The following is an 18,304-nucleotide window of genomic DNA, read 5'->3' as shown; positions in this document are numbered from 1 at the left end:
CTTCCTGGCTTCCTCTGGGGGAAGCAACTCCACTGCGGCAGAGCTCATCCTGCAGAGCGAGCACTGTGAACAGCTGAGCATGGTTCATGGCAAGATTAAACATTATTTCTTGTATTTATTAATTAGCTTTTGTGAACTATTTACCTCTTTTCTTCATTTCTCTTTTGAGGATCTAAATGTTTTCCATATCAATTTATGTGAATATATATGTTATATATTACATATTGAATTATATATTATAAATTAAATATATAACATAAAACATATATGAATATTATATTCAATATATTATATATGTTAGATGTTACATATACTATATATCATATATAGTATATTATATGTTATTAATATATATTTTATATAGCTTCCTGTTTTCCTTTTTAATTTGTTTTGGACCTAGAGCAACTTAAAATGTTTATATAATCAAAATATATTCATCTTTTCTTCTGCGATTTTACTCATTTCTTTAAAAACATTTCATTAACACTTTAATCAGCCTACTAAATACATATAGTTAGAATTAAGTCATATAGAAGGGCTTAAAATAGAAAGTAACGGTGACCCCAATTTCATTCTCCTGAGAGCCAACCATTCTTAAATGTTCTTCGATATTCTGACAATAAACATTTTATTTCTAAATGTCACTGATTTTTATTGACTTGCCAGTTTTAAACATATCTTTGATACAGATTTCTGCTATGATCAAAAAGGATTTAGCTCACTTAATAACCTCCCCCATTTTTCTCCCCACACACAGTTCTATCACTATTTTCAGTTCGTCCATCGGTCAGATCTACATCTTCATGTATCATATTTAACAATCCCCATTTCTTGTTCCATCAACAGCAGATGATATATACTCACTTGCCATCTCCACCTCCTAAACTCTGTCATTGGAAATTTTTACTGTCAAAATTGATTGTATTAAGTTTTTTTAAAAAAAAAAAAATAATTATTTATTTATTTTTGGCTGTGTTGGGTCTTCGTTTCTGTGCGAGGGCTTTCTCTAGTTGCGGCAAGCGGGGGCCACTCTTCATCGCGGTGCGCGGGCCTTTCACTGTCGCGGCCTCTCTTGTTGCGGAGCACAGGCTCCAGACGCGCAGGCTCAGTAGTTGTGGCTCACGGGCCTACTTGCTCCGCTGCATGTGGGATCTTCCCAGACCAGGGCTCAAACCCATGTCCCCTGCATTGACAGGCAGACTCTCAACCACTGCACCACCAGGGAAGCCCTGTATTAAGTTTTGTATTCATAGTTATGTCTTTTCATAATTTAGCTAAAGGTTGATTTAAAATGTTGAAAATCAATAGATAATTGTTTACTGCAAAGCCTAGTAGGTGGCTATGATTATGCTTTCTTCTCTGTATTTCCAACGTAATGATTCCCATCTCAGCAAAGAAGTACGAGTCTAGGATCAAGTTCAAGTTGACCTCCACTTGTTCACATTCCACATTTAACTTCAGTTCATACACAGCAGTAGCAAAGGCTGATCCAAATTGGGTCTATTCAAGATAAAGCCTGTCATTTAAGTGAGGGTGTCCACATCTTACCAGGATGATGTTATGACTACCAGAGATGTAAAGGGTAGAAGCAAGTCTCAATGAGGTGTTCCCAGGAGCTCTATCACTGGAAACACAGTACAATTAGCTCTCTGGGCCTGTCCTTGACCCAGGGTGAAATACAGTGGGTGGTGTAGGCATACTAAGGGGACACGTCCAATGTGTCTGAATGGCAAGCAGAGGCTGCAGCTCTTGGGCGGTAGTTCACGGCTTGAATCCAGAACCAGTGCTCCTGGAAAGCTTCCATATTGCTGAGCATGGACATGGGCTGCTCGCTGGACCTAAGCTTCCTGTCAACTACAGCCAGGGCCAGATGGCATCAACATTCCCAGGCAGGGATACTCCGGGATGGGGCAATCTCCCTGTGCCTAGGGGTTCTGCTCAGAAGTTTTGACTACTGGTTATCAACTAGAGAAGTCTAATGGCTTGCTTGAAGGCGGGGGTACCTCTTACTGGGTTGGACAGAGTTCTTGGGTCTGTCTTCCTGTTACTAGACAACAGCTTTTGGACCCCCTCACAGAATGCTAGCCCCCTTCAGGTAGAACACCCATGCTCCTCGAAGACTTTGTTTCCCAATTTCTTGCTTCCATGTAAGGTAAGTGAGCTTGTCCAAGAAGCGCTTCCTAGAGAAGTACATAAACTGAGACCAGTACTGCCAACATCTGGATTTTCCAGTCACTGAACAACTCTTTCCTCTACCCCTGCAGTGGAAAAGGGCCGTGATTAACCCATGCTTGGGGTCTTCTCTCTAGAAGTATGACCAGACTGAGTCTTTTCCCCCTGAACACAGACGTAGATGCATTTAGGTTTTATGGGTTACATCTTTTATTCCAAACCATAGAAGCATAAAGATGTTCTTCTTTTTTTAGTAAAAAAAACAATAATCCATAGATTTTATGGCCAAATCTCTAAAGTGATATAAATAGAGTATGTTGAAGGGAACTTAGAAAGAAAATGGCACCAAAAATTTCACTGGATTTTTTTCGGTACACGGGCCTCTCACTGTTGTGGCCTCTCCCGCTGCGGAGCACAGGTTCTGGACGCGCAGGCTCAGCGGCCATGGCTCACGGGTCCAGCCGCTCCGCGGCATGTGGGATCTTCCCGGACCGGGGCACGAACCCGCGTCCCCTGCATCGGCAGGCGGACTCTCAACCACTGCGCCATCAAGGAAGCCCTTCACTGGATTTTTAATATATATTTTATTTGCCTGCTAGGGTTGCCGTAACAGAGTACCGAGGATTGAATGGTTGAAAGTCACTGTCTCACAATTCTGGAGTCTAAAAGCCCAAGATCAATGTCAGCAGGGTTGGTTCCTTCTGAGGCTGTGCAGGAGAGTCTGTTCCAGGTCTCTCTACTAGCTTCTCATGTTTTGCTGGCAATCTTTGACCATCCTTGGCTTCTGCATCACCCAAGCTCCCTTGCTCTGTGTGTGTGTGTGTGTGTGTATGTCCAAATTTCTCCTCTGTATATGGACACCAATTATATTGGATTAAAGGTTCACCCTTCCCAAGTCTGACCTCATCTTAACTAAATGCATCTGTAATGACCCTACTTCCAAATAAGGTCACACACTGAGGTACTGGGATTAGGACTCCAATATTTGGAGTACATTTGCGGGGAGTTGAATTATGTACACAATTCAACCCAAAACACATATGTTTTGGTCTCTTATTTTTGGAAAAGAATACCTCTTCATTTAAAACACACACCAAAAAAGGGATCACAGAGCAAGTTCTGCCTTTCAAACGATTACTTTTCTTTTGTATCAAAGGAAGTATTAAGAGTAAATGAAAATGCTTTGAAAGTCAGGAGTCAAAAAGTGGCTGGGAAAAAAAAAAAAAAAGTGGCTGGGTTGAAAGGCACATGTGTTACCACGAGGAAAGGGTCAGACTTGAGTGAACGTCTGACCCACCCTTTTCACTGTGGGAACAGATGATAAATAAGCCCACTGCAGCCTAGTAGGCATTTTATTTTATTTTATTTTTTTAAATTCTGCTATGGACTGAATGTTTGTGTCCCTACCCCACCCTGCCCAAATTTATATATTGGAATCCTAACCCCCAATATGATGGTGTAAGGAGGTGAGACCTTTGAGAGGTAAATAGGTCAGGAGGTGAAGCCATCATGAATGAGATTAGTGCCCTTATAAGAAAAAGCGAAAGACAGCTTGCTTCCTCTCTCTGTTTTCCACCATGTGGGGACACAGCAAGAAGCCAGCCATCTGCAAACCAGGAAAAGGACCCTCGTCAGAACCCGGCCACACTGGCCCCCTGATCTCAGACTTCTCAGCCTCCAGAAGTGTGAGAAAGAACTGTCTGCTGGTTAAGCCACTCAGCCTACAGTAATTTGTTATAACAGCCTAAACTAAGATATTCTTTCTCTCACTGTACTCCTATCAGGCTACCTAACTGTACTAAAAAATCCAGGTGTGAATAAATCCTCAGAGATCTACAGTTTCAACACTGTCATTGTAATTTGTTAACTAACTATAATCTAGAGTCTCTAGTATCCTGTGAGATGTGCAGACTTGGGTGGCCATTTAGTGGGGCCTGTTGTTTTTCATCATCAAATTTATGAAAGGAAACCCAAAGTATTACAATAATAAAACTCAGAAATAAAGGAAAGCATTACTCCTTTTTTAAATTGACACTCTCATTATGACACATCACCCTCATAAAACATCTCTTTGCTGTGGCAGACTTTTTAAATGACATATTAATATTTTAAAGTTATATTAATACTTCAAATATTATAAAATGCTCATTGTTGAAAATATCGGGAAGAACAAAGAAAATAAAAATTGGCCACAATCCCACCACTAGAAGATAATAACTGATACTATTTTGGTATATATCTTTTTAGTGTTTTCTTTCTATACATGCACATGAATATTTTTAAACCTGTATTATGCTGGATATACATGGGCACCTGATATTTAACACATTTATATTATAAGCATTGATTTGTATTTAACTCTTTATAATTTATCTAAACTTTGTTTTAACATATAAAGTGATATAAGAAACTTAATTGTATCTTTAGGCCCTATTTTTCCCATTTACTGAATATTTCATCAAATTCTCATGGATTTTTAATAATTTTTTTAGGATATAAAAATAAACCATATATATCCTGTACAGACGATTTAGAAGTTACAGGAAAAAAGATAAAGAAGAAAATGAAAATAACTGATAAATCTAGAGGAAGACCCACTGCTAATGTTTTAGTGTGCTTGCTTCCAGTCACTCTTGTCTACTTTGTTGCCATGCATTCAGAGAGACCAAACCCACGGACCCCTTCTAAAGAGTTCTTTACTTGATTCTCTGTCACTGCTCCGGCCACAGATGATTGGATAAAGGATGGTTGCTTGACCTAAGGGCAACAAATCTATAGACCAGCCTGTTACCTATGAGGGCTCTGGCTAGAGATTCTACTCAAGAGTGGCACCCGTAGTAGATAGTGATTGACTCAACCAGCCAGATCTTTGCTTGGGAAGTGTGGATTCAAGACCTATAGAGACATAGTCAATGGTAGTGGCAGAAACAGCAGAAGTAGAAAAGGAATGTAATAGAATACCCACAAAAGCCAAGCACTAAAATCAGTGGTGAAGGGTCTGATCTGGTCTATAAGGGGTTTAAATATCAAAAAGGGAGTTATTGAAAAGCTATTTGGTAGTTTATAGATTTAACGGAAAACTAGAGAACCCGGTTTTTAAACCTGGCAAGAGCAAAGGTAAGCTAGGTGCCAAGAACACAGCCAAGTTGCAATACAGGAAGAGACTGGTAGACACCATTGCTTGCGCTCCACAATGGATTCTTGATTCTTCCACCACTGGTGACTTGAATGATCTCTAACTGCCCCTGCATCAGTGTGTCACTCCCTCAAGTTTCAAAGTCCCAAAGAGAAGCTTCTTAGGTTCCAGTGAACCTAGGTTATAAGCCTGTGCCCTCCCTAGAGGGCCAAAATCTATTCTATTCAAATTCCATAGTGGGAGTTGGGGCCCTGCTTCCCAGCTTTAGGAATTCCCTGAAGTTTAAGGATGAGTGCCATCATTTGAACTAACCAGCAGAAAATAACTTATTCTATCCAATAAAACTCAACTCACCTCTTTTCAGAAGGTCCAAAGGGAGTTTTAAAGTAACCTCCATAAAGCTCGAAACTTTTCTTTAGTTCTAAAGCTGTAAAACAAGGTAGACTGTCGATGACGGGTGCTGGTACTAGACCCCTGAAATTGGAAATTGAAAAAATCCACAGAATTTTGTAATAATACCAAGCATACACACATGTAATACCTAAATACTGACCTTTACACGTCCCAAGTAAATGCATATGCCAATAAAACCTATTTGGAATAATGTAATATATACACTCATAAGCATTCACGTCAGAGCTTGCCTTAGACACTGGCATTATTACATTCTAATTTGTAGATTAACCAAATTTGTATTTTTCTGAATATTCCTTATCAATTAAGACATTAATATAGGCAGATTTTCTTCCTACTGATTGGTACATATTCAATTGTAAACGCTCATTCATTTGTTATGTGAAGTCCAGCAATATATCAACTGCTATAAAAACTGAAATAGATATGTTCCAGTTTTGTTTATAATCTAATGTTTTGAAATAATACCAGAAAATATTTATAAAAATTCTAATATTGTACTTTCAACTGAACTCTAGTATAAAATATCTATTTTTCATCTATACTAGCCTGTTTCCCCAGAGTGACTTGAAAAGAATCATTAACTATTTTTAGTGAATAAATCCTACTGCTATTCACTCTAGACTTGCTAAATAGAGGTGCTATGTGCAAAGCAGCCCGACTGCATATAAATGCATGAAAATTCAAAGCATCCTTCTTCCCTAGTATAACCCATTTGGAGCTCAGATTTAAAACAGCTTAGTGTCCACAGTGTTTCAATAGGCATGGCCACTCTGCTGGTGAGAAGTCGCACAGGCCCCAGCTTTAGCTGCTCTGGGGGACAGTGCCCATCTCCTGGCCACCACCCTCCCATCCCCCAAGTAGAACTTTGTATATTCCACACAGCCTGCCTTTTGAATCAGACTACCCAAAGATAGCTTGCCAATGTGGAGAAAATTAACCACACTTTTTTTGCTATATAGCAGACAAAGACAAAACTTAATTTATATTGGTTAAAGATTTTTAACGGATCGCTTAATATTGCAGACAATAAAGAGAAGTGAAATTGAAAAACATTTTTAAATGGCTTTTGTATTCTGCTTCCCCGACTCACCGCACTTTAAAAAGCTCTTTAAAACACTATAATTAAGGTCTTGTCAGTGCTCTTAGTGACTTTCTGAAAACAGGGATCTCACTTTATTACTCAAATTTTCCAAAAGGTCACACAGAAAAGAGAATTCAGAATACTGAAGCCTATAACATTCATGAGAAAATAAAACACAAACATCTCATAAACATCGTGGTTATTCACTTTGAGTAAATCTTAAAGTCTAAATGTGCCTCTTCACATGTAATAATTAATAGTACAATAATTATTATAGCCACTAATATCTATGAAGCCTCTACTATGCATCAGGGACTAAGTGAAACATTGCATATTAAGGAATAAGAATTCATGGCTTAATAAAGATACAATGGTCCCCATCCTGATGGAATTTACAGTTTAATGTGGAAAGGAGACATTAAACAAATGATCCCACAAATCATTAACTACTATTTTTTGAGATTCATGAAGGACAAGTATAGGATATTCAACAGGATATAATTAACCTTCCATCATCAAAGCCTTGGCGAAGGCTGATACTTATATTCAAACACCACCAGAAACATCATTCTTTGCAGTCTTCAAAGACTGCAAAAAATCATCAGTTTCTAGTAGCTGTGAGTATATTGTGCCTTTAAATATATATATAAATGAAAGGGAAATACAACTTCTAGTACTAGGTTTACTATTGAACCACTGGGTCCATTTTAGTACAAAGGTCCCTGCTTGTGTTGATGATTTAAGATTCATTTGGTATATTTGGATACTAAAAAATCAATTTAAAGATGCCCAGGTGTAAATAAATGTGATAAATCACTACCTTTGAAACAGGGATGTGTGATGAGGAGGTGTCTTTCCCATTAGGGCCTGCCGGGCTGTCTCATACTGTCTCGCCATAGACTCTCTTTCCTAGGCAAGAAATATGATTTAAAATTATATTGAAGTTAAAAATATGTCAGATGATTAAAATAGCTATAATCATTGTCTTCTTGCTAGAGACTGCCAAATGTGTGGAAAGAAAAAGGGAAAAAACATAGGCCTAAAAAACAATATTTGTTCAGTGGAAAGAAAGAAAACTTTATAAATAAAATAGAAATATTTTTATGAAGACTACAATTTAATATGTAAACTTTTATCTGACATCTAAATAATAATGAGGCAATTTTTTATTAAGATATCATGTTTATATATATATTTTTATCTTTTTAATGAGATTATCTCTCAAGGATACAGACTATTATTGTCTTTTTAGTTTTACCAGATCTTAGCACACCTAGTAACTAACTGATTGAATATATCCAACGATGTTAAGTATGATCCTGAAATAGGACAGATTAGGAGGTCTTCCTCCTATGTTTCACCAACACCCCATCACTATCACTAAATACTTGGTGAGCATTTGATTATGGAGATACAAAGATACAAAAAACATAGTCTTGGGACTTCCCTGGTGGTCCAGTGGTACAGAATCTGCCTTCCAATGCAGGGGACGCGGGTTCGATCCCTGGCCAGGTAACTAAGATCCCACATGCCGCAGGGCAACTAAGCCCGTGGGCCATGGCTAGAGAGAGAGCCCTTATACCACAACTACTGAGCCTGTGCGCCTCAACAAGAGAGCCCACGTGCCGCAACTACAGAGCCTACATGATCTGGAGCCTACACGCCACAACTAGAGAGAAAACCCACATGCCACAACTAGAGGGAAGCCTGTGCACTGCAACGAAAAATCCTGCATGCTGCAACTAAGATCCGATGCAGCCAAAAAAAAAAAAGAAAAGAAAAGAAAAAAAAAACATAGTCTCTGCATTCAAAAGGTTTATAATCTGGTGTCAAAAGGCAACTGAAAAGAGGAAAAAACCAAAGATAGCACATGCTGTTTTATAACTATACACGCCGTTGAGAAATTCTAGGTCAAGCTTGTGAAATTGTTCCTTAGACACATGACACGAGAGCTAACATGCAGACTCATTGAACACAGTCTCTCAGGTGGATATTTGATTGCCAAGACCACTTTACTGTTCCCCTGACCATCATCTCCGTGGTTCTGCGTAAGCATAATGAGGAGAAAATGTCTGCTGGGTAGGAGGGAGGGGATTTAAAATGGGATAAGAAAGGAAGAAACAAACTCTACTTACATTTTAACACTTAAAAACTATTTTAAATAGCTCCATAAATACATCTAAATTGTCTCATATTACTATAAAAGTACTACATATCAACTAAATCCACTGTCTTATTCTGTTGATTTGTTATTATTTTTCCCCCAATCATTCTATACTAGTATATACATTTTCTATTGTGATTTTACTTTATACCACCCTTATTTTTTTCCTATATTGATCCTTGATCTAAATTATATCATGACTGGGAAGACGACAGTGGTAGTGGAAGCATAGTTTTTGGACCTTCCAGAATTTCCATGTAAAAACAGATATAGCAACTAAATAGCAAAATGAAAACATATCAAACATTTACAAGAAAACTAGGTGACAAGCTCCCCTCAAAGCCCCCAATACAGGTGACAATAACCACAACACCTGCATGGTATCAGTGTCTATGTAAGAGGAAGCCAAAGAAAGAAACAGGGTGACTAAAAGACCTGAGAACAGGAGAGCCCCAAGATAGCTAAGAAGTGTTCACTAGGAAGCACAGCAGGACAATTTGGAAACCACGGATGAAACATAGGAGGGGTTGTTTCCATTCTAATAGTAGGTAAGAATAAGGGGTCCACAGTAAGTTCTGCAGGAGCTGGATCAACTGTGAATTCTTGAAACTAATCCACTAGGGCTCCCTTCTAAGACAGGGTTTTACACTAAAAAAAAGCTGATGGGGGTGGAATAAAAATTAATTGGGAAAGAGCAAACAGAGACATAGGAAAGAGGAAATCTAGACCAAAGCGGGAGAGTGGAACAGAACCAGGAAATCTCAGGAAGGAAACTGCCATATACCTTGATACTATTTGAAAAAACCACCTTCCTTCTAAATGTTTGAGAAAATGAATTTCACATAAAAATGAGAAAATTTCCAGTCAAATCCAATGCAAAGTTATAAGAAATAAGAGGAAAAGGAGAATAACATCTCTGTACACAATGAAGGGGAAACAGATAAAATCTATAATCTATTTAAAAATAAACTAAAAGACATTAAGAAAATGACACAAAACATTAAGGAACAAATAAATTACAATTTCTGCAAACTCACAAATGAGGTGCTGGAAATCAGGAAAGAATTAGAATATACAGGAAAAAGTCGCTTAGGAAATGAAAACTAAACTAGAAGAAATACAGGAGTGAATAAACACAACAAATAATGACTTAAGAGAAATAGAAAATGAAGGAAAAACTTTAACCTCAAAAAGAAATGAAGAAAGAGGTAAAAAGATTCAAGAGAAAATGACAAATATTTAAGATAGATAAAAAAGATCCAACATATCAACAATAAGAGATCTTGATAAAATAAGCCAAAACAAAGAAACAGGGGCTTCCCTGGTGGCAAAGTGGTTGAGAGTCCACCTGCCGATGCAGGGGACACGGGTTTGTGCCCCGGTCCAGGAAGATCCCACATGCCGCAGAGCGGCTAGGCCCATAAGCCATGGCCGCTGAGCCTGCGTGTCCGGAGCCTGTGCTCCGCAATGGGAGAGGCCACAACAGCGAGAGGCCCGTGTACCGTAAAACAAAACAAAACAAAGAAACAGGATAGATACTAAAAACTACAATTCAAGTGTAACAGACTGTTATCAACAGGCAAGAATGCAGGAAATATTTTTCCCACAGCCCTTTCTGTATCTAGTAGAGAATAAGCTTAGGCAATAAAACAACTAGAGAGACACTGACCTGGGGTCTAATGATGAGTATTAAGTATGAAGGTATTTGATAACTAAGACAAAATGAGAGTTAAAAGGGAGAGAGGATATGAGGACACGCTCTGATAGTACAGCTATAACATAATCACAAACAATGGTGGGAGGAACATTTGTAGAAACACTTTTTTATAAACTGCTTTCAGTTTTTATAATGGGTGCTGGTAGTATTTAGTACTGTTATTCTGAGACTCTTCTGTGTGTCATGTGGTTAAAACAAACGAGAAATTTAGTAAGATATTATAATTCTATCATCGCCTCTATCTCTGAGAAGCAGGACTCTCAGCGTGGAGAAAAGAAAAAATATGTAACAGAGAAGGAGTTAAGTAAAAATGCTGAAGTCTTGAATCCAAATTGGAAATATTAACTTGAACTCATGAAATATTTTATCTATCCACAGAATAGGCCTAGAAACAATGGCCACCCCAAGAGCAATGAGCATTCCTAGCAACCATGATGTGTTTTCTTGTACAACCATCTCCCACTTGAAGAAACCAAGACTTCTTGGACAAAAGACTGATTCCAGGTCTAGGACAGGTAATGAACAAAAGAGCATAGACTATCTCGTCATACCAACCAGTAAAATGGGTCACGTTAAAAGGACACAGGTGTCAACCTGCAGAAGCTCTAGCTGGCCAAAGATAGAATAATTTGAGTTTTGATAAGGATAAAAAATGCAGTGGGTGGATAGCCTTCAATATGCACAAATCAAAATCATAATGATTACAAATGATATTTTAAAATTAGTTGGTCACCTTCAGAGAATAACAGGAAACCAATTCATTATCTTGAAAAAGGCACTTGGACTGCTGATCCTACATGAACTGTACCACTTGGTAACTAGGTGGCAGATAAGAGAAGTATCTCTTTATAGTGTTATTCCAGCTAATAGATATAGTGTTGAACACCATGCCCTGAAAAATGTACTGAAGAGAAGAAAGCATTTTTCTTTTGGAGTCGAAATAGACACTTCTAAGTTGTGTTATCTCTGACAAGCTCCCTGAGCTGACCTGCCTCACAGTAGTGAAAGAAAATAGTGCTTAGTAGATGTAGGGCCCAATATTTTGTCATTACAGGTCCACTTTCTCACTGACCTTCATATCTTTGGGTGCTTTTTGATTGCACTGGTCTTATCTGCCACACACATATATTCACTAAATTGGCTTTGAATGAATTGGTCATTCAGCAATTTTTTTTCTAGAAAATTGGCTTTCAGTAACTTGGGCTGCTTCAGGAGTAAGGCTGTCCCCTAAGGAGATCAGAGGAGCTGGTTGGAGAAACAGATACAATTGAAGTTCTGAAAATAAAGCTTCTCCTAGAAGGCAAAGATCTACTCACAATAATTCCACAGCAAAAAATCTTCACACAAACACACACATAAATATACACTTACCCAACCAGTTATGACGTGTGGCCATGTGACTACCCGGGAATAGGGCTGGTTTTCAGAAGACACACACAAAACCAGCTCTGTTATTTTGTAATCACACCTTGACATGCACGTGGTGACAAACCACACACAAGGAAAGAGTAGAATATTAGAATAGAGGGGGTAAACCGAAAGACCTCACATACGCAGTAAGTTTAGGGTAGGTTTCAGGAAGAATGCAGTGTTCAACATAAGTGGAAAGGGTGCTTTTGAAAGAAACAGGACCAAAAAAGCATTGACAATGGGAATTCCTATTTAGTCCATCAGTGTCAAATGGCTCTCTTGACAGTTTCTACAGGTAAATATGAACATATTAAATCTACAGTTAAGACCCCAAAAAAGCACAAACATTTCTATCTTTTTCTTTTTTTGGAAGATTTATGATATAGGTTTTTGACAGAGATAGTGGCAATTACTTTCCTCAATCCACCATAAAGTTCCAAAAATACATAGGGATTTATGTTGGGAAAGTAAATGGTTAACAACATCTCCTAAGGCTTGCAATAAGGGGTTCATGAGATAATTTACACAAAAGCCCTTTCCAAACTGTAAGTGACATATAAAGGCTATTTATGGCCTCCAATACAATCATAATATCTCATTAAAGCTTCTGTGGTGATGATCTTAAAAAGGTTTTGCTCATTTTGCAGCATTATAATGGCTAGACAAGAGGTTAATAACTTACGAAATATCTCAAAATTTGATAAATACTTAAAATTTCAAAATAGCATTGAATTCATAATCTTTACAAGAAAACGAGGTACTAAAAATAATCTTAGGCAAGTTCACCCCATATATATGACAGTGGCAATTAAGTACTACCTTTGTTCTAATTTTTGAGGGGTGAATCTGTTGGTTCTTGGGGGATTTGATTTGCTTTTCTATGAAACTACTCTGTTCCATTATACCTCCACCAGTACTGGCAGGCAAAATTACCAGAACCTCAGGCTGCAAGGGGTTTGAGTGCTGTTGCCATCATGGATGAGAAACTGCCCACCCTCTAACACAGGACACAGTAGATTTCTACACTAGGCTCTAGATGCCCTGGATTATGGGGGCTGAACAGTTTCTCAGGGAGGTGACTACAGGTAAGGAGTGGTGCTGGACATGTCAAAATTACATAAGAATTTTTGACAACACGTGGTCCACATACCTGCTCCCCTCCCGCCACCAAGGTGGCCCCTCTACTCTCGCATTGCCTTTTTATCATACCCTCCACCCTCCAGTTCCCCCATACTGTTCATTAGTTTTATATTGAGATGTCGGAGATGAATTACAGCTGAAAACCCACTGTGTGCGTGTTGTGTGTGTTTTTCATCTGTTCCTCTGTTCTTGCTCCTGGGTACCTGAGTGCCCTTGACCAGAGAAAAGCTATCTTTAGGGACTTCCCTGGCGGTCCAGTGGTTAAGACTTCACCTTCCAATGCAGGGGGTGTGGGTTCAATCCCTGGTTCGGGAGCTAAGATCCCACATGCCTCGCAGCCAAAAAAAACCAAAACATAAAACAGAAGCAATATTGTAACAAATTCAATACTTAAAAAAACATGGTCCACATAAAAATAAAATCTTAAAAAAAAAAAGAAAAGAAAAGCTACCTTTAATTAGGCCTGAAAATTTTCTAACAGGTAATATTCAGATTTGTCATATTTAAATAAATCATGGATACCCACTAACGGGCAGAGGGTGTGACTCAACGGTGTGTTTCTCATCGGTGTGAATGATGTTGTGCGGCAGGACAGTCTAACTGGGACGTGAGCTGGCTCTGGTTGTCAAGACACAGACTTGTGATTAAAGAATAAAGGTGGCTAAGGATGTGTGCTCTGGAGTTTTTACAGTCTGGATATGCCATGTCCTGGGAGATTAAAAGAAGACCTTATATTTGAAAGTCTAAGCTCCAAGAAGCATGAAGCTGTACAGGACAGCAGGTGCAGAGAGAAAGTGGTAGACTGACTTGAAAAGAGCTGGGTTTCCCAGGACTGCAAGGACAGAGGCTGACGGGCTCCTCATGTCGAGTGCGCTCCCAGGGTGTGGTGAGACCTTGGGGGTCGGCACTGGGTGAACATACAAGCAGGAGAGGATCTGGAGAATACCAGAGCCCCTGGCTCAGAATGGAACTCCGGGTTTCAGACAAGGAACATCTCCATGGTAACCATGATAGTCTGGAGACCAGAGGCCCTTCCCTAAGTTTCTAGCATGACATAAACCTCAGGATTCTTGAACTTAATCCAAAGAATGGGAGTGATCCCCACTCCTAATGACTGATATTTGATTTCCCACAGATCCTGGTAGGTGGGAACAATTCCAGAGTTAACTTATTTTGGATAAATAAATAGGGCATTTCCTGTACTCCAGTATCAGGATACAAATTTATATTATTTTTAGATGTTTAGAGTGCACCCATCCCCTGCTGCTTCTAAGAGGCCAGAATGTGTATCAAGTGGCCCTGCCTTTTGCCCTGACACTGGTGACAGGACAAGCAGTTTAATTTGATCTGTGTGGTATGGCTAAAAAGTCCAGCTGTGCCAATTAGATTGCTTTGCTTTCCACAGTATGAATTAAAGATACGGAGAGAAGTGGCCAGGAATTGTGGGCATAGAGCCACAGGCAGAGAGCCATGGTGAGTCAGGGCTGGCACGTGTGCAAATGAGTTCAAATTATGTGGGAGGGAAGCTGAGTGAGTGGAGGAGGCCAGCCAGGAGAGAGAGGACAACAGAGCACGGGAAAAACAGAAGCAGAGATGAGAGGAACTTGATGCCTTTGGGACGCACTTTCCAACCCTATTTCTGGTTCCTGTGAGATCTGTACTTCATCCCTGCTCCCGATGCACTGTGAATCCACTCATCATATATTTTTTAATAATGGAACTACCTCTTACTTAAGCTGACTTTAACGGGTATCTGTTCCTTGTACTTCAAACATCCCATTCTTATGACTTAATCAGAGCAGAATGTATAGCTATGCCCATGTACACCACAGCCCTAGACTTTTCAACTGAAGTAACCAGTCTGATTCTTGTGACCACTGCCCATGGTTCTGACTTTAGAAGACAACGTGATTATTTGCTTAGAACAGGCAAGGCTTAGGGAAACACGACCAAGGAGCTGACAACCAAATCAGAAGTTCTGTCCCTTCTGAGGCAATGGCAACGATCTAGGTCTCTGTGTTCCCAGACCGTCACAGAAAAACCATCACAAACAGAAAAGAGCATGACCTAATATGAAGGTAGGGCCAGCTTCCACATATCCTGACTTCTCTGAGTTCTCAAAGAACGGGATCTTTTAAGTCATAGGATGGGTCTAAGTACTGCAAGGTTATAAGACATGGACTCTTTGAGTGGACTCACTTTGAAGGCTCAGCACAAGAATACTCAACATTATATCCCAACAGTAAAGCAAGTTTTCCCTTGAAATACATATTCTACAGTATTAATTCTATGTAGTTCTTGTCTATGCTTGTTAAATAGGAGAACTGAGCGTCAGAACTTCCACTGGGAGCCTGGGGGAAAGGTACTCAAAAAAATCTACACTGTATATTCTGTTTTTAGAACCCATGCCTATTCTTAGAGGTGTAGAAAGAGGGGGAAAAAACTTGTCTTCAGCTGACACCAGTCAGAGGACAGTTTTGGTGAAACTTATTAGTCTTGAAATATCCAATGCCCTTTTTGTCTGACTTTTGTAATGCTCAGTTCCAGCTTCCCTCACCCCTCTATCCCTTCTTACCGCTGGTATGTTTTTGCCTGAAAGTTTGGCCCATAATTTCACAAAGTAGTTTCTGTCTGCAAAATCCAGGGACTCAAATTCACTCGAAGCTCTAAACTTCTTCGAAGTCTTTTCAGGTTTCAGCTGAGGTTTCTTAATATCTGCTAGGGAAAAAAGTAAAGTTTAAAATAAAAGGCATAAAATTGGATAAAGCAACTTTCTGAAGTAAGAGAATGTTTTATACGTGGATTTGCCCAAACACAATAAAGTGTATACTTAAAGTCTGTGCATTTCAACTTGAAAGTAAGATAACTAAAAATTTATGTCTCAGAACACGATAACAATAATAATTATTATTGAAAATTATAAAGTCAGCCTGCAGCACCTAGTAGACATGTCCTGGGAGTACCCTTAGTGTTCAAATAATACAGACTTATGAATGGAATTAAAGGAAGTAAAACTTAACAAAAACAATGGCTTTCAGATACTTAAGTGAACAGTCCCCTTTATAATTACTTTCCATTTGACAAAATTGTCCTAAAAGGCTAAAATCATCATCATCATCATCATCATCATCATGCAACACTAAGAAAAACCTTTTTAAAAGAATGGAGTGGATGATGAGGTCAGTATTTAACAGAATTTACACATAAATACTGTCTAATGTTCCCTACAAAACATCAGAATGTCCAGAGGCCTAGAATATAAAGAATCTAAATTTCTATCACTGCTCACGTATAGCGGGCCCAGGTGTACATACATTTGGATTTATTAGGAACATCAACACTTACAGTATTGCTACAAAAATGCCAAAATAAATAATCTCCACACCTACACTAGCCAATACGGCTGACTGAGCAGACGTGGGAAGCTAGCCCCACCCAAGGCAAAATAAATAGTGGATAACATATAACAGAAATTTGTTTTTATCACATAGCAAAACTGAAACCAAGCAAGAAAAATTTCCAGGTGCTGGAAGTGAAGTGAAGATTCCAAGTCAGAGGAGTGGAAATTGATGTCAAGAGGTCAGAGAGTGCCTCAGGGGCTGAGGTTTCTGGACTGAGAGGCAAGGCCAGTCCCTGTGTGCTTAATGTACGAGACCTGGGCTCTCTATTAGGCGAGAAGTGGGAAAGGGAGTGTCTGGAAATCTCAGCCCACAGACCTCAGGACTTAGCCTGGGCACAGTCTCACCTGGACTGAGGGTGGAGACACCCGTGGGAAATCAGACCTCTACTCCTGGGCTGTGTGCTGGTATGGAATCTGAAATTGACTCCTACCAAATTGTGTGGCAATCCCTAGCTGATAAAAAGAAGGTACAGGGCTTCCCTGGTGGAGCAGTGGTTGAGGATCCGCCTGCTGATGCAGGGGACATGGGTTCGTGCCCCGGTCAGGGAAGATCCCACATGCCGCGGAGCGGCTCCCGTGAGCCATGGCCGCTGAACCTGCACGTCCGGAGCCTGTGCTCCACAACAGGAGAGGCCGCAACAGTGAGAGGCCTGCGTACTGCAAAAAAAAAAAAAAAAAAAAAAGCTGGACTTCCCTGGTGGTCCAGTGGGTAAGAATCCACCTGCCATTGCAGGGGACATGGGTTCAATCCCTGGCTCAGGAAGATCCCACATGCTGCGAAGCAACTAAGCCCATGAACCACAACTACTGAAGCCCGCATGCTCTAGAGCCTGCATGCCACAACTACTGAGCCTGCGCACCACGACTACTGAAGTCTACACACTCTAGAGCCTGCACACCACAATTACTGAACCCATACACCGCAATTACTGAAGCCCGCATGCTTTAGGGCCCATGTACCGCAACTACTGAGCCCGTGTGCTGCAACTACCAAAGCCCGCACACCTAGAGCCTGTGCTCCGCAACAAGAGAAGCCACCGCAGTGAGAAGCCCGTGCACCTCAACGAAGAGTAGCCCCCACTTGCCGTAACTAGAGAAAGCCTGTGTGCAGCAACGAAGACCCAGCACAGCCATAAACAAATAAATTAGAAAAAAAAAAGTAGGTAAAAGGTGTTGCAGACAAGTAAAAGTATTGAACCATGGTAGGGAAGCCTAAAGCTCCACAACCCAGCACCAGTCTTGAGAGAGGGGGAGAGACTCAGAAGATGCAACAAATGGGCAAATCCACAGCCAAGAAATTCCAGGTGATAGAGCATTCTGGAAAGAACATTGAAGTAACTATGTTCATAACAATCACAGAGGTAATAGGACACGATTATTATGTGGAAACATACTCTGCTAAATCTTCATAATGGAAAAGCCATTCAACCCGTATCGGTTGAGCACCTACTATGTGCCAGACAGCGCTCTGGGTGTTGGGATAGAGCAGTAAATAAAATGTCCTTGACCTGTGGGACTTACACTCTAATGTCGAAGACAGACAATAACACCAGATAATGTCAGGTAGTAGTGATAAGTGCGATGAAGGACCAGGCAGGCAGATAAGGAGACAGTGAGAGACAGCATGATGGCCAAAGGAAGTCCTCCCTAAGATGGTGACATCTGCA

The 18,304-nt window shown here is 39.9% G+C and overlaps 1 protein-coding gene across 2 annotated transcripts in view; it reads right to left on the bottom strand.

The window, feature by feature from the left end:
* LRGUK (leucine rich repeats and guanylate kinase domain containing) overlaps window positions 1-18,304 on the bottom strand; it is a 119,040-nt gene that overhangs the window by 6,117 nt on the left and 94,619 nt on the right. The window contains exons 16-18 of one of the 2 annotated variants that reach the window (XM_060020008.1): window positions 15,813-15,955; window positions 7,627-7,715; window positions 5,663-5,782 (exon numbers count right to left, since the gene is read on the bottom strand). In XM_060020008.1, coding sequence (XP_059875991.1) covers window positions 5,663-5,782; window positions 7,627-7,715; window positions 15,813-15,955 — 352 coding nt within the window. The remainder of the gene's footprint in view (window positions 1-5,662; window positions 5,783-7,626; window positions 7,716-15,812; window positions 15,956-18,304) is intronic. The other variant, XM_060020009.1, reaches the window with a different exon arrangement.

Source organism: Delphinus delphis, chromosome 9 (assembly GCF_949987515.2).
Source record: "Delphinus delphis chromosome 9, mDelDel1.2, whole genome shotgun sequence".
Lineage (NCBI taxonomy): Eukaryota > Metazoa > Chordata > Mammalia > Artiodactyla > Delphinidae > Delphinus > Delphinus delphis.
Note: the sequence above shows the minus strand (reverse complement) of the source record. Positions and strands in the feature narration are given on the sequence as shown.